Raw genomic sequence first — 17,856 nt, forward strand, 5'->3', positions numbered from 1 at the left:
TTTGCTCCTCCATTCTTATAATCAGCCTACTAAACCAAAGAAGGAGATATACAGTCAGAGTCTTGAGATCTATTCCTACTCAGGAAACTGAAACAGGTGAAAAAATGTGTCTCATATGCACCTGTGGTTAAGACCTCTGCACCTCTGCTCAAAACCTTCAGAAAGTCTGCAAACAATGAGGTTGAGTGCATGGGACTCAGACTGACAATTTAGTTTTGAATCCTGTCTGCTCCACTTATTATTAGTGTGTTATGAAGCAAGTTCTTAGCATCTGTGAAACTTACAATTGCCTTTTGCATTGGTTCCTAGTTGATGCAACTCCACATAATAAGGATTAAACAAATAACGGATGCTCTCTCTGTGATAAATATGTATTGAATGCATTAAGTAAGGATAACAAAAAATTTCAGATATTTATTCCTAATAATGATACTGCTAATTCTCACGTCATTTGACTTAAATCTTTGGTGACCTGAAGTTACAGTTTGCCTACATCCCTGACAGGACACTTCATTTTTGTTTACAAAACTACAACCTTAGTATATAGAAAGAAATGACTGAATGTCATTTAATTCCGATTCCCAAGAGTCAGTACCTTTTTGCCACAGAAGATATATCTTAAAGTGTGGGCAATATGACTTGCACACATTTGACAATTTCATGCCAGTGTGTTCATCCTTTTCAGGAACGTTCCAATATACTGAAAAATAGTGCTTGTTTATGCCTATATCAGGAACTTTCTAGGGGACTTACTATTTTTCATTTAAAATAGTATCTACAGCATTCAATTATTGGAAAACCAGTAGAGACTTTCATAAATTTGAAAAAAAAAAGAGGGAGAAATGAAGGAGGCAGTAAATCATATTGCACGTGCTGAGACATTTTAGGATTTCATGTCATTCCCTGCTCCAGTGCTCTGAGACAGGAGAGGCTTTGACCTCTCTGCCATATAATGCATAAAATGTCATTACAGTTTTTGGATTGTATTTCATTACTAAATGCACTATTCCGATAATGATTGAATTTTTTAATTAAAAAATTGACCAAATATTTACTAAGTTTCAAACTTCCCTTAGGTGTCACACATGTTCAAGAGATGGATGTTAGACTCCTCATTTGTTTCTTCTCTGTGAAGAAACAAAAGCACAGAGAGCTGGAGAGATTTATATACATTCCACACATAGTGGGTGAAAGATTCAGGGCTCAAACATAAACCTCCTTATTTTTGCACCAGGTCTCTGTCACCTCCATTGTAGACAATGAGTAATTCTTTTCAAACCGAGTTTGATACCAAATGAGCAAATGGAGGCAGAAGAATTGATTCCTACTTTTTTGGTTCAGTGAGTCCAGATGTGAATTATGGGAATAAGCCAGCAATTTCTAGGGGCAATAAGGGCATGAATGTGGCGGATTTTAGGGATTTCTATGAATAGTCATACACTTTACAGTCAGTTTTGAAATCTAAGACTGAAAATATTTTCTATACAAAATGAAAATTTGATATGGATCTACCATGGAATGATTATCATAAGACAGACTTCAAGGATACTTGTAAATGTATACTTTATTACTAAGAGGATGTAGCTGATAGAAAATTCTTTTAGTAATGGGACAACAAATATGGGTAATTATTAGTAAAATTGAACATGCACCAATTGTTAGAAGTTGAAAAACTAATCCCTTCTCACCTACTATATACAAATTCTCACTTGTGTGATATGGAGAGAGGCACAAAAACTTTCATAGGATTGTTTTAAGAAGAAAAAGATATAAATAATAATATAATTTATGTATACAATATATGTCAGGATTTATTTAATATATACATAAAATAATTTAAATTATAAATACATTATTACATTATAAATATATATTTGAAATTTTTTGAATTTATATTACAGTATATAAGTATAAACTTAAACACTGAGTAAAATGACGTCTTCCCTCATGTAGTAATGTGCATCAGTAAAATGTTTGAAGTAGTTGTATGTACTTCACAAAGAGAATCAAACCCCATGCTGTGGTAAACAAGTAGATTTCAGAGGCAACATGTCTGGTACACTGTTTAGGTAAGTTTTTAAGAAAACTATTTAGGGATACATCAATCAATATTGACTTTGTGGAAACACTGACAAGAATGCATTCTCATCAAGTTTATGACACTAGCTGCCTTTGGGGACGGGTATGCAGAAGAATGAAGCCAAGGTAAGATACCAAGAAAAGTCAAATTTTATTGTTAATGTTTCAAATCTCTATATGATATGGGATCTGCAATATTATTCACAATAGCCAAGAAATAAAAACAACCAAAGTGTCTGTTGACATATGAATGGATAAAAAATGTATATATAAACACACACAGACACACACAGTCTTATTGTTAAGCTATAAAAGGAAGGAAAGCCTGCCATTTGTGACAACATGGAGGGACCTAGAGGACATGATGATAACTGAATTATGCCAGACATAGAAAGACAAATAATGTATGATCTCACTTATATGTAAAATATAAGAAAGTTCAACTCATATAATCAGTGCATAGAACTGTGCTTGTCAGGGTCTGAGGGTTGGTAGAGGGTCTGGGGGTTGGTGGGAGATGTTGGTCAAAGGGTACAAACTCTAAGTTGTAAGATGAATAAGATTTGGGGATCTAATGTACAGCATGGTGACTATAGTTTATAATACTGCATTTAATACTTGAAAGCTGTTAATAGAGTATATCTTAAGAGTGCTCACTACACACACAAAAATGGTAAGTATGTGAGGTGATGGGTGTGTTAATTAATTTGCTTGTGTTAATAATTTGACATGTATCTTAAATAATCATACTGTATACCTTAAAATACCTTCATGCTGTACAACCTAAAGATACACAATTTTTATTTGTCAATTGTACCTCACTAAAGTTTGAAAAAAACCCAAAAAACAGTGAAGCAGTATTATCATGCTACTACAGAATAGAGTCCAAAAGAGAAAAGAGTTGTCTCATATACTGGATCTTTTACTGAGATGGTATGGGGTTGATACAAATAACCCTGTATATAATAAACAATTTCAAGTGTGTTTCTTAAATTTCATTATTGTTTAATCGTTGAAAGTTGTTCTGTACACTAATGCCATCTTTGTATTCTTCAATGCTGTATGATTATGTGCATTTAACTAAACCATACTTACCAAAATTTGAAGTCCACCAAAACCAAAGATAGGAATTATTCACTAAACAACTTTAAAAAAAAAAAAACCCTCAAATTTGAGCAATCGCTTATTTCCATGAAGGAGGGAAGACAGCAAACCAAGAATGATATAACTCATGATAACTATCACATAAAAATGTTTTCTGATTGTAAACATTCAACTGTAATTTAGAATCCAGATTACACAGTCCTGCCTTTTATACTGTGTTTTTATGAATATTCTAAATGAAGGGAATATCTAGCATTGTATTTACATAAAATAAGGTATGTTTAACTGCTTCTTTTTTTAATTTATTTTTTAATTGAGATTCATAATAGTCTACATCACTGTGAAATTTCAGTTGAACATTATTTCTTGTCTGTCACAACATAAGCGTTCCCCTTTGCCCCCTGTGCCCACCCCCCACCGCCCTTCCCCTGGTAACCACTGAACTGTTTTCTTTGTCCACGTGTTTGTTTATATTTCACATATAAGTGAAATCATATGGTGTTTGTCCTTCTCAGTCTGGTTCATTTCACTTAGCATAATACCCTCCAGGTCCAATCATGTTGTTGCAAATGGGATGATTTTGTCTTTTTTTATGGCTGAGTAGTATTGCATTGTGTATGTATATATAGACATATATACACACCCACCACATCTTCTTTATCCAATCATCGGTTGATGGGCACTTGGATTGCTTCCATGTCTTGACTATTGTGAATAGCACTGCAACAAACATAGGGGTATATATGTTACTTTGGATTGTTGATTTCAAATTGTTTGGGTAGATACCCAGTAGTGGGATAGCTGGGTCATATGGTATTTCTATTTTTTAGTTTTTTGAGGAATCTTCATACTGTTTTCCATAGTGGCTGCAGCAGTTTGCATTCCCACCAGGAGTGTGTGAGCATTCCCTTTTCTCCACATACTCTCCAACATTACTTGTTTTTGGTCTTGGTAATTACAGCCATTCTGACTGGTGTAAGGTCATACTCATTGTAGTTTTGATTCGCATTTCCCTAATGATTAGTGATGTTGAGCATCTTTTCATGTGCCTGTTGGCTATCTGTATATCTTCCTTTGAAAATTGTCTGTTCACATCCTCTGCCCACTTTTTGATCTGCATGTTTGTTTTTTTGTTGTTGTTGAGTTGTGTGAGTTCTTTATATACTTTGGATAATAACTCCTTGTCTGATAAATGATTTTCAAACACTTTCTCCCAGTTAGTGGGTTGTCTTTCCATCTTGTTGATGTTTCCTTTGCTTTGTAGAAGATTTTTAGTCTGGTGTAGTCCCATTTAACTTTTTCTTTTGTTTCCCTTACCTGACTAGACACGGTATTTGAAAGGATGTGGCTAAGACCAACGTGAAAGAGTGTACTGCCTATATTTTCTTCTAGGGTTTATGGTTTTGGTTCTTACATTCAAATCTTTAATTCATTTTGAATTAGTTTTTCTTTATGGTGCAAGATAATGGTCTACTTTCATTCTTTTGCATGTAGCTGTCCAGTTTGGCCAATTTATTGAAGAGACTTTCCTTTCTCCATTGTATGTTCTTGGCTCCTTTATCAAAGACTAACTGTCCATAGATGTGTGGTTTCATTGCTTGGCTTTCAGTTCTGATCCATTGATCTGTTTGTCTGTTTTTGTGCCAGTACCATGCTGTTTTGACTACTATAGCTTTGTAGTATGTTTTGAAGTCAGGGATTGTGATGCCTCTGGCTTTGTTCTTTTTTCTCAGGATTTCTTTGGCTATTTGGGGTCTTTTGCTCTTCCATATAAATTTTTGGATTCTTTGTTCTATTTGTGTGAAGAATGTCATTGGGATTCTGATGGGGATTGCATTGAATCTGTAGATTGCTCTAGGTAGTATGGACATTTTGGCTATGTTTATTCTTTGGACCCATGAGCATGGAATGTCTTTCCATTTCTTTATGTCTTCCTCAATTTCTTTGAATAGTGACATAGTTTTCAGTGTACATGTCTTTCACCTCTTTGGTTAAGTTTATGCCTAGATATGTTATTCATTTTTTGCAATTGTAAATGGGATTGTATTCTTGATTTCTTTTTCTGCTAGTTCATTGTTAGTGCATAGGAATGCAACTAATTTTTTTCAAATTGATTTTGTACTCTGAAACATTGCTGTAGTTGTTGATTATTTCTGCTGGTTTTCTGGTGGATTCTTTAGGGATTTCTAAATATAGAATCATATCATCGGAAAATAGAGAAATTTCACTTCTTCCTTTCCATTTTGGGTTCTTTTTATTTCTTTTTCTTGCCTAATTGCTCTGGCCAATACCTCCAGTACTATGTTGAATAGGAGTGGTTAGTGAGCACCCTTCTCTTGTTCCCGTTCTCAGAGGGATGGCTTTCAGTTTTTCACCATAAGTATGATGTTGGCTGTGGGTTTGTCACACATAGCCTTTACTATGTTGAGGAACTTACCTTCAATACCCATTTTATTGAGAGTTTTTATCATAAATGGCAATTGGATCTTGTCAAATGCTTTCTCTGCATCTATTGAGATGATCGTGTGATTTTTATTCCTCATTTTGTTAGTGTTGTGTATCACATTGATTGATCTGCGGATGTTGAACCATCCCTGTGTCCCTGGAATGAATCCCACTTGATCATGGTGTATCATTCTTTTAATGTATTGCTGTATTTGGTTTGCCAATATTTTGTTGATGATTTTTGCATCTAAGTTCATCAGTGACACAGTTCATGCAGTGAGTTCACACAGTGATCAGCCTATAGTTTTCCTTCTTTGTGTTGTCCTTCTCTGGTTTTGGTATCAGGGTAATGTTGGTCTCATAGAATGTGTTAGGAAGTGTTCCATCTTCTTCAATTTTTCGGAATAGTTTGAGAAGGATAGGTACTAAATCTTCCTTGATTGTTTGGTAGAATTCTCCGGAGAAGACGTCTGGTCCTGGACTTTTGCTTTTTGGGAGGTTTTTGATTACTGTATCTATCTCTGTACTTATGATTGGTCTGTTAAGATTCTCTGTTTCTTCTTGATTCATTTTTGGGAGGTTGTATGAGTGTAGGAAGTCATCCATTTCTTCTAGGTTATCAAATTTGTGGGCATATAATTTTTCACAGTATTCCCTTATAATCCTTCGTATTTCTGCAGTATCTGTTGTGATTTCTCCTCTTTCATTTCCAATTTTATTTATTTGATCCTCCTCTTTTTTGTCTTGGTAAGTCTGGCTAAGGGTTTGTCAGGTTTTTTTTTTTTATCTTCTCAAAGAACCAGGCGTTAGTTTCATTGATCCTTTACTGCTTTTTTCATCTCTATTTCATTTATTTCTGCTCTGATTTTTATCAATTCCCTCCCTCTGGTGACTTTGGGCTTTGTCTGTTCTTCTTTTTCTAGCTCTGTTAGGTGTATTTTCAGATTACTTATCTGAGATTTTTATTGCTTGTTGAGGTGGGCCTATATTGCTATGGATTTCCTTTTATGACAACTTTTACTGCATCTCATAATAGTTGGTATGTTGTATTTTCATTTTAATTTATCTCCAGGTATTTTTTAATTTCCTCTTTGATTTCTTCAATGATCCAATGGTTGTTCAATAGCATGTTGTTTAGTCTCCACATATTTCTGACTTTCCCAGTTTTGTTCTTATAGTTGATTTCTAGCTTCATAGAATTGTGGTCAGAAAAGATGGTTGTGATGATCTCAATCTTCTTGAATTTATTTGGGCTTGCCTTATTACCCAACATATGGTCTATCTTTAAGAATCTTCCATGGGCACTTGAGAAGAACGTATATTCAGCTGTTTTGGGATGGAATGCTCTATATATGTCTGTTAAGTCCATCTGGTCAAGTGTTTCATTTAAATCTACTATTTCCTTGTTGATTTTTTGTCTGGTGGATCTGTCCATTGAAGTAAGTGGGGTGTTAAGGTCCCCTACTATTATTGCGTTGCTGTTAATTTCTCACTTTATGTCTGTTAATAATTGCTTTATGTACTTTGGTGCCCTGTGTTGGGTGCATATATATTAATAAGTGCTATGTCCTCTTGGAGGAATGTCACTTTTATCATTATATACTGCCCCTCTTTGTCTCTCACTGTCTTTTTTAACTTGAAGTTTGCTTTGTCTGATACAAGTATGGCAACACTTGCTTTCTTTCATTGGCCATTAGCTTGGAGTATTGTCTTCCATCCCTTCAATCTCAGCCTATGTTTTTCTTTCTAGCTGAGGTGCATTTCCTGGAGGCAGCATATTGTTGGGTCTTGTTTTTTAATCCATCCAGCTACTCTAGTCCATTTACATTTAGAGAGATTGTGGTTACATGAGGGCTTAATGCTGCCATTTTATCTCTTGTTTTCTGATTGTTTTATGTTTCCACTGTTTCTCTTCCTTTGTATTTCTGACTGCCATTTCATTTCGTTGGTTTTCTGAGAGAGATTTCTCAGTTCTCTCTCTTTTTGTGAACTGTGGCTCTGCTCTGATTTTTTGTCTAATGGTTACCATGAGGATTGTATGAAAGATATGTGATATGAGATAGTCCATTTTCTCATTGCCTCTTATCTCCATTAACCTAAGGAGGTTCCTTCCCTTTCCTCTGCCCTTCTGAGTAATTGCTGTTATGGACGGTTCTGTTTTTAATTTTGTGAGTTTGTGGCTAAGTTGAAGTGTTTATCATTGCTTTTGATGTTTTCTTTCCCTTTCTGTCTTAAGTTTTAATTGAACCTTTGCCTCCCTGCTCTAGTAGAGAGCTACATGTTTCTGATCATGTCTGTCTATTTATCTCCTTGCTCAGAGCTTTGTAGACCTTTGTGTTTTTGTTGCTGGTGTGAGGGCAACTTTAATTATCTCTTGTAGGGGAGGTCTAGCAGCAATATACTCCGTCACCTTTTGTTTATCTGGGAAAGTGTTTATTTCTCCATCATATCTGAAGGAAAGTTTCACTGGATAGAGGATTCTTGGCTGAAAGTTTTTGTCTCTCAGTATTTTGAATATCATTCCATTCTCTCCTAGCCTGTAGGGTTTCTGCTGAGAAAACCACTGAAAGCCTGACAGGGTTTCCTTTGTAGGTTATTTTCTTCTGCTTTCTTGCTCCTAATAGTCTTTCTTTATCCCAAACTTCTGCCATTTTGACTATTACATGCCTTTCAGAGGGTCTTTTAGCACTGATAAAGTTGGGCCTTCGAGTAGCTTTGTTTATCTGTAAATCTGAAACCATCCTCATGTTTGGGAAGTTCTCAGCAATTATTTCTTTGAACAAGCTCTCTATTCCTTTCTCCCTCTCTTCTCCCTCTTGAATACCTATAATCTTTATGTTGTTTTTCCTAATTGAGTTGGATATTTCTTGAAGAATTTCTTCATTTTCTTTTAAATCTCAGTTCTGTCTCCTCCTCCACCTGTAGAATTTCTATATTTTTATCCTCAAGAAGACTAATTCTTTCCTCCATAAGCTCAATTCTATTTCTAATCATTCTAGATTATTATTTATTTCATTGTGTTTTTCATATCAAGAATTTCTGCTTGGTTTTTTTAAAAAAATAATTTCAACTTCTTTGGTGAAGAGATTCATTTTATTGCTGAGCTCCTTGAATGTCTTTCTGTGTTTTCTTATGTCATTGAGTTTCCTTATGAGAGCTATTTTGAATTCTCTATTATTTAGGTTGTATATTTCTGTGTCTACAGTGTTTCTTTCTGGAGAATTGTTATTTTCCTCCTGGTTTAAATTGTTGCTGTAGTTTCTCATGGTGTTTAATGAACGAATCTTTTGTCAGGGCATTTGTGGTATTCTTAGGACACAGATTCCCACTGTTATGCTAGAGGAGAGCAAGAGCAGTGTTTCTGGCCCCACCCATCTGCTGGAAGCTGTGGGGGTATTATGGGTGCTTGCTCCAGCCTGGGGTGCATACAGGCACTTGAGTGGACTCTCCTTGTTTGGCCTGGCTTCCTTGCTAAGTTAGGGCCCCTCTTTGGCTCCTCAGGGGCAATCTGAGCTCCCCTCCCCACAAGAAAGTGATCAACAGTGGGCTCAAAGCTGCCACACCTATTCCTGAGGCCACCTGGATCTGTTCCTTTTTTGGGAGTGCAGCTGCACTGTGAGTGTTAGCACACACTGGGGAAGTGTTTGCCCCAGCATGGAAATCCACTGAGGTCCCTGTTTTCAATCCACAATCTGTGGGCCACTGTGCTTGGTAGGCAGGGCTTCCATGCTGGGGCCTGAGCTATGGCTGCTCGTTTATGGGACAGGGGCACGGTGGGCTCCCTTTCTTCACTGGGAGAGTGACCAAAAGTACAGGCTAAAGGTTACCACCTCCTCTTCTTATGGTTGCCCCTCTGCATGTTCCAACTTTCTGGGCTCTTGCACTAGGTTGGAAAGTGTTTGTGTGTGTGCACAGGGCTACTTGGGGAGTGCAGGGTGTGCTCACCTATCTCTGCCACTTCCTGGAGGGCCAGTCCATCCACTCTCAGATGTATAGCTGCATTGTCTCTTAGGCATCCTGTTGTGCTGTGTGGGCTTCCTTAATTGGTCAGTGAATGTCTACTTAGTTGTAGTTCAAAAGGGGGAGAGACAAAGGGAACAGCTCACTCCTCCAAGTTGTTGATGTCCTTAACTACTTCTTAACTGTTTTAAATTTAAATGATTTCTTTTTCTGAAAGGGGGAAGGGCATTTCTTATTCTATGTTTTTTCTTAAAGAAGTAGGCTGTATTTTATTGTGATCATGGATTTGTTATCTCAAATTTTCCTGCTACTCTGAACTCTTCAGTCATGTTTCTGTAAAGTAAGTATGTGTAGATAGAGGTGAATAACACAGAAATCAATGAAGAAACAGTTCTAAGAAGATAATATTAGTCATACAGAGAAATACTGGTGAAGGTACTGGGGTTCATAACATCACAAGAGAATTGTTTGAATCCAAAATACGGACACACTGCTTGGTGTCCATTTACTTGCTCCCTTTTTTCCAACCCTGCTTTCTTTTTCAACAGGTGTCCAAGCTACAGAGAACCACAAAATCTAACAGGTGTCTCAGAATTCTTCTTCATGAGACTCTCAGATGATCCAGAATTGCAGCCTTTGCTCTTTGGTCTCTTCTTCCTTGTGTACCTGGTCACCATCTTGGGGAACCTGCTCATCATCCTGGTGGTCAGGTCTGACTCCCACCTCCAAACACCCATGTACTTCTTCCTCTCCAACCTGTCCTTGGTTGACATTGGTTTCATCTCCACCACAATCCCCAAGATGATTGTGGACATCCAAACTCAAAACAGAGTCATCTCTTATGTGGATTGCCTGACACAAATGTCTTTTTTTGTCCATTTTGCATGTATGGATGATATGCTTCTGACTGTGATGGCCTATGATCGGTTTGTGGCCATCTGTCACCCTTTGCACTACTCTGTCATCATGAGCCCATGCCTCTGTGGCTTCTTAGTTTTGGCATCTTTTTTAATTGGCCTTTTGGACTCCCAGCTGCACAATTTGATTGTGTTACAACTTACCTGCTTCAAGCATGTGGAAATTTCCAATTTCTTCTGTGGCCCTTCTCAACTCCTCAGCCTTGCCTGTTCTGACACTATCTCCAATAACATAGTCATGTATTTCGTTGGTGCCATTTTTGGTTTTATCCCTTTCTCAGGGATCTTTTTCTCTTACTATAAAATTATTTCCTCCATTCTGAGAGTTCCATCAACAAGTGGGAAATATAAAGCCTTCTCCACCTGTGGCTCTCACCTGTTAGTTGTTTGCTTATTTTATGGAACAGGTCTTGGAGTTTACTTTGGATCTACATTGTCACTTTCTCCATGGAAGCATGTGGTGGCCTCAATCATGTACACCATACTCACCCCCATGCTGAACCCCTTCATTTACAGCCTGAGGAACAGGGACATCAAAAGTGCCCTGTGGAGACTTTACAGTAGACTAATCTAATCTCAGAGGTATGTGTGCCCTTTCTGGAATCTGAGTTGGAAAAATCAGCCAAACCTAACATCTAAATCAGTGAATAGTGCTTCCTTGGTCATGTACTTTTTCAGTCTCATGGTTTTCATTCCTATTCATGTTTCATATACAAAAGTTGCTTCTTTTGTTTGGTCTTTAATTGAATGGGGGAATATTCTGGGATCCTTTGTACATCATAACGAATGCATGGGAGGTTTTCCTCAATAACCCAGGTATCTAGGTGAAATGCATAACCCTCTTGTCATATGCTTAAACTCCACATCCTTTTCTATGGTTCCTGCGTATTTCCCATATGAATTTTGCATCTGTCAAATCTATTTATTCAGGTAATGTCTGAGGATGCAGCTCATTGGATCTCAACCATGGATTTTATTGGAATCTCTTGGGGAGTCTTATAAATACTGATGACCAGCTCCCATCACCAAAGATTCTGATTTAGTCTAACTGGTGTACGTATAGGTATGAGCATTTTTAAAAGAATCTGAGATGGTTCAGCTGTGAGTTCCTGAAGAGATCAAGCTCAAAGCGGCAAGTTCTGAAAGAGCTAATTGTAGCTTCAGACAATGTCATTTTCTTCAATTTTTTTTCTTCAAATACCTTGTCCTTCAACACTGTAAGATTTTCATTTGTGCTAGTTATTAAGCTATTGTCTCTCTGCTCCACATTCATGCTTCTGTACTTTTCTTTGTGATGCTAGGGTGGGTCTCTGAAATCACAGCTCTATTTTCCATGTGGCTTTATTGTTATGTATATTTAATAATTGGCAGTAAATTTCACTACACTCTAAAGTTAAGTTCAATATTCCCTTTACACTCCTAAGTTGTTGGTATTTATTAGCTTCTGTTTGGCACCACATTGTTCTATTTTTCCTGTTGCCTGCAGCAGCTATTTAATAAACTCCCTGTATTCAATTCTCTTTGTTGAAATAGTTAGCTTGGTTTCTTTTTTCTTGGCTGAACTCTGAATGATAAATCATAACATAAGGAGAAAGGTATATCATGAATTGAGTGCAATTGGAATATTGAAATATGAGCTCATAAAATAATAGTGGCTTTAAATATAAACTTTGTAAAGAGTGTACAACTGAGACTTAAGTGCTGATATCATATTTCCAGTCAATGTATGTCTCTAATGGTGTCTGAGGATTATTAAATCACAAATTTCATCATAAATTAATAGAACTTTGTCTTCTTTTACTTTACCCTATTCAGCAAAAGTCTGTGTTGTCAGCAAAGATGAAGTCTTTCCTTTTAATAGTAACAGCTTGGTTAGGACTTTACCTTGTTACCAGGCTTCCCTGTCTTTTGTCATTATAACTCAGTCTTTGGGCTCCTTTTGCATTCTTAAAAATGAGTATCTATCTTTCCTTAGAGATGTCACACATAGTTTTTGGGTAGCAATCTTGGTTCTCTGAAAACCTGTCCAACAACTAGTTGAATTTACTCTGCCTTTTACCTCTAAGGTAAATCACCTACCAATTTCACTGACAATGGACTTTAAAACTGAGTGTGCTCTAACCTGGATGCCAGAAAGGAGACCTTGTAATTTTTGGAAATGAAACTATGAGCAATTTAAGGACTGGGACATAGTATCCTTAATGCTTATATTCCAAATCTAGCACAGTGAGGGCAGAGATTAGGCACAACTTTACTTTGTATAATGTTGAATAAATTATTCCCTCTCTTAACAGAGAAAGTGAACATATTTTTTAATCCACATAGTCAGCATTTCCCTTTCTCCCTGAACTGGTGGAAGTCCTAGAGAGTGTTCTATAAACTCTTCAGAGAAGACATTTATCATTGGTTTATTTCAATTAGTATTAATATTCAACAGGAACTATATTTGCCCATCTAATAGCATGTACAAGATTAAAAGTCACAAAATAGGGGCCGGCCCCATGGCCACGTGGTTAAGTTTGCACACTGTGCTTTGGTGGCCTGGGGTTTTCGCGGTTTGGATCCTGGGTGTGGACATGGCACTGCTCATCAGGCCATGTTGAGGTGGCATCCCACATGCCACAACTAGAAGGACCCACAACTAAAAAAATACATATATACAAACTATATACTGGGGGGATTTGAGGAGAAAACGAAGGGGAAAAAAAGTCACAAAATAAAGGGTGGGCTTATAAGTTCTACAAATAATAAAGGAATAAAAGGATAGAAATTTATCAAGAGGACATCTAAAAAGAGAATATAAAAAGGTGTTGGTCTTTTTGTTTCCATCAAGGATACTCATCATAGCAGGGAGAGGGGACTGGGAAAAACACAAAACAAATCACTCATAAACATATCTTTGGTTTTCATACCATGTCTTCTAAACTCAGTTTAGCAGTGACCCTAATATCTAAAATATCTCATTACTCATCTCTCTTCTAATCCTTCTCTACACTTTCTCCATTTGGTCTCCCCAAATTTTCCTCTGCCATTGATTCACGCACACATAATTAACATCTTTTCTTTTATCTCCAACTTAGTTGGGTATATATTCTAGTTTTCTACATATCAGTTAACGAGAAATCAATCTCTGAGATCCTCATACAGAGAACTGTGAGGCAGGAAGACTGCAAAGATAAGATGTGAAAGTTTGCAACAGACTCCCACACATCCCACTTTCTAAGCCCAAAGCACATTATATTAAAGATTTCAACACAAAGATTCTAAAGAAAACACATTTAGAGAGAGATTAATCTTCTCTAGTTGAGTATAAATGAGATGTTTGTTAAATGTGGGCACTGGATAGCTATGGCTTGCTCAGACATTGATGGGCATGATGACATCAATGGAGGAACTCTACTGGTGTAAGAGAAACCAAAGGGATTTCTGACTGTACGGCAATGAGCAGCATAGTGGGATCTGCAGATGTACCCCAAACAGTGCAAACCCCAAACGTGCAAATTCTTCCATGTGCCAGTTCTTACCCAGGGAATTTTTCCTAAAAAGATGATGGTGTGATGGGTTGGAGAAGATGCTGGAAAACTAGAAGAACAGCTCCATTGTCTTATTTTTCTTACAGCCAACAGTCCTGTTAGAGGGTCAGGATTGTTTGATGGGTGGCTTCAAAGATGCTCACAATTCCCCCTGCCACTTGTGTCCATGCCCTTGTATATCCACATCTCCTTGATTGTTGGATGGATGTAGTGACTTGCTTCCAATGAACAGAATTTGGAAATATATGGGTTTTCCCTCCCAATATTAATCTGTAGAAAGACTCAGCTTTGATCTTGCCTGCTCTCTCACCAGATGGCTCTGATGGAAGCCAGTTGCCATATTGACAACTGCCAGATAGAGAGGCCCATCTGGCAAGAAACTAAGGCAATCCTCTGACCCTAAAGGAGTTGAATTCTATCAACAGCCATGTAAGTGAGCTTGGAATTAGATACTCTCCAGTAAAGCCTTGAGATGACTGTAGCCCTGGCCTACATTTTAAATATAGACATCTCTGAGACCACTTGAAGTATCTAGGCAAACTATCAAGCTATCAGAAAATACGTCAAAATAAACAGTTGTTTAATGTAACAGCATACATCTACTGGACAGAGAAACTAGAACCTGGACTGTCATTCAAAAGAGCATAAAACATAAATCTCCAATGCATGAAACCTCTAGACCAGAAGCTGGCAAACTACAGTTCACAAGCCTGTTTTTATAAAAAACATTTTATTGGAACAAAGCCATACTCATTTGTTCACTAAGGTTTGTGACTGTTTGTGCACTATTAAGGCAGAGCTGATTAATTCCAGGCCATATGGTCCACAGAGCATAAAGGACTCTACCTGGGATTTTTCAGAGGAAAAGTTTGCTCATCTCTGTACTGGACCCAATTACCGGTTTACAGGAATTAAAAGAAATGTAAGAAACACTTAAACACACCATGAAAATAAAATTAGAAACATCAAAAAATGTGAGTTTCTAAAAGAATACATGACTCTTCAAAGTCAATATTTCAAGAAACAATAGCTCTGTTCTATGTTAAAAGAGACTAAAGAACATAAGCAACGTCACATATAAATCTTGATAGAGTCCTAGATCCAAAACATATTTTGGAACAACGTAAATAATTTTTGTTTTTACAGAGTAGATGTTAGATGACATTATTTTTAATTTCCTTGGGTGAAATAATAGTACGATTTAGTCCTTATCTTAAGGAGATGTATTATTGAGTATTTAAATGTCCAGTATCATGTCTGTAGCATATTTTCTAACTACTCTCAAAGAGTTCACTAGAAAATGTATTTCTTTATCTAGAGACAGAGCAAGCATGCAAAATGCTAAAATGGATGAATCTACGTCAGTGGACACTCCTTGTACTAGTTGTTTACATTTTATTTAGCTTTAAGACTTTTCAAAAGAAAAATGTCGGAAAAATACCCTCACTCCAAACACCCAGTTAAGGAGTAATGCAATTACTCAGGAGGTAGTGCTATAAAGCCTCCATTCTTTTCTCCTGGAGGCCTCTGGTTTGAAGCTCTGTGGGCATGTACAGGCCTAGGAAGTTCAGATGAAGAGACAGGTAACAGCCTTGTTTCTCTTTAGCAGAAACACTTGTGTTCTATATATGCTTCTAATTAGATACGGAAATACCCACACCATAGACATCTAAGAAAGTATATTATCTTTCTACTTGAATGTAGTGTTTCAAACACAAGTAAGAAACACATAAAGACAAAGCCAAATTCTCACTTGAAACATTCTTTTGTATACAAAAGGAAACAGGCCATTTGGAACCAAGTTTCCCCCAGTGCTCACCAGAATATGCCAGAATTGCCAGGCCCCTGAAGAAGCAAGGACGGGGGGCCGAGTCAAGGTCACTCCAACAGGAAAAATTCTTTTCCTTTTGGAGAAAAATCACAAAGCTTGTTTTGGAGGCTTCTGAAGAGGGGAGCAGTGTGGATGAAAAGACCCTATGAAAGCGCCTTTCCCACATTTTCCAACCCTGGGTATCTGGGGATCTATAGCACCAGCGGGCTATCCAGCAGTCTACGCGAATGTGAACTGTGCAGGCCTAGCATCTCTAAACAGGCCTCTCAGCCTCCTTGACGGAAAGCGTACTTTGATTCCTGTCCTTAATTCCTACCCTTCTCCTGAGCCTCACTAGAGCCCACAGAGACTGGACCAGACCATCTTGATAAGATTTAGGCTGTGCCTAGGCCGCAACGGAAAAGAATGTAAGAAATTTGTGATTTCACTTCTGCTTCTTTCCTTGACCCGGAAGGGACGAGGCTTCGGCGTTCCAGGCGTGACGTAAGTTCCACCGCTTTAGAGCATAAATTGTAGATTCCTCCCGCGTGGATGCGGTTGATCCCCGGGTCGGCTCATGTTAGAGGCCGAGGACAGGAAGAAGCCCAGAGGCCAAGGCTGGAGCTAGAACCAGGTATTTAAGCGGGTCTACTGGTGGAGGGCGGGGCCCATACATGGGGTCGGGGTTGGAGGCAGGACGAGGCCCAGCTGCTGTTCCGAAGATGGAAAGTCAAGGCTGGGCTGGAGGCTCACCTCACAGCCTGCGCAGCAAAAGGTTTTCTACCTTCCTTTCCCCACATTCCTAGAGTCTTTACAGTGAGTTTCCCATGTTGGTAAACCTGCAAAGCCGTGAAATAGTCTTGTCCTCCATTCAATCAATCCCGTATGTAGGGCTTTATTTGGACACCAAGCCAAAGTGTCATCATTGATATTTTGCGTTTTCAGTGGAACATTTTCTGTAAATTTTTTATTTTTTTCTGTTTGAAATATGTATTTCTGATTTTATTTTTGTGAAATAACACTGATGCCAGGCATTCTTCACTTATTTAGGAATGGTTCTAAAGTTTCTCTGGTAATCATGTTCGCTGTGGTTTTCACTGGATGGCCTTTGTAGAGTTAATAAAGATCTTTTAAAACACAGATTTAGTAACACAATTAATCAAGAGTTCAAGTGCATCGTCAAATGTGTTCTATGCATGTATTGAATTGAAATATATTTAGCTCTAATATTTCATCTTTTACTGTATAAATCATTTAATTTTTCTGTAGCCAAAGAAGTCTGTTTTTTAAAATAATAACTGGATTTCCTGCTTTGCCTTAAGTTTCTTCAAACTCTAGGTTATATACAGACCATGTAATTTTCTTCTTAAATGTATTGTATTTAAAGACACTTAAATCTTTAATCATTGTGATTTGCTAAATTGAAAAGAAGCTGAATTTTATGCTAAGATCCTCTAACTTGGAAGTGAGAAGCAAGGAGTACAGTTGAAATTCCTCCTGAGGAGAGGAAAGACCTAGACCCTTTCAAGGACATTCACTTGTATGTTTTTCCTCTTCCATTAATATTATCAAATCCTCAGAGATTCAGATGGCATAGACCAATTGGCTAATTATGAGTTTTGAGCGTTGAGCCCCCAAGGTCATACAACTCTAAGTAATTGGCTGGTGACTCCAGCTTTTTACTTTGTCAGTTCTACTGTTGTACCTCTGAGCCTGTCTCCTCCCTGATGGGCATTTACCTCAGACGGTCTCAGCGTGAATCTGTCTTCCTCCCAGCACTGAGGAGGAACCCTGAGCCTTCGTCACACATCAGGCAGGAGAGGGGCAGTGAATCCGTCCTCGTTGGTCATGCTCCAACAGAGATGCAGCCCATCCCAGTAAGTGCTGTGGAAGATGGTGATTGGGGCAGAGACTGTTGGGGGAATTATTTCCTCTTCAAGAAGACAAATATGACAGCTGTACTAGACAGATGGGAGGGCATCGATATATAAAATTTCAGATCAGACAC

General features: G+C 37.7%; 1 protein-coding gene across 1 annotated transcript; it reads left to right on the forward strand.

The window, feature by feature from the left end:
- Positions 1 to 10,113: 10,113 nt before the first annotated feature.
- Positions 10,114 to 11,079, forward strand: LOC103563610 (olfactory receptor 7E24-like). Its single transcript, XM_008539044.2, has one exon. It carries the CDS (start codon positions 10,192 to 10,194, stop codon positions 11,077 to 11,079), a length of 888 nt encoding a protein of 295 aa, XP_008537266.2. The 5' UTR covers positions 10,114 to 10,191.
- The last annotated feature ends 6,777 nt before the right edge of the window (positions 11,080 to 17,856 follow it).

This window comes from Equus przewalskii, chromosome 6 (genome assembly GCF_037783145.1).
Source record: "Equus przewalskii isolate Varuska chromosome 6, EquPr2, whole genome shotgun sequence".
Taxonomy (NCBI): domain Eukaryota; kingdom Metazoa; phylum Chordata; class Mammalia; order Perissodactyla; family Equidae; genus Equus; species Equus przewalskii.

What these genes read in the sequence shown, in the direction of transcription:
- LOC103563610 (XM_008539044.2), top strand. Translation starts at nt 10,192, where the DNA reads ATGAGACTCTCAGATGATCCAGAATTGCAGCCTTTGCTCTTTGGTCTC.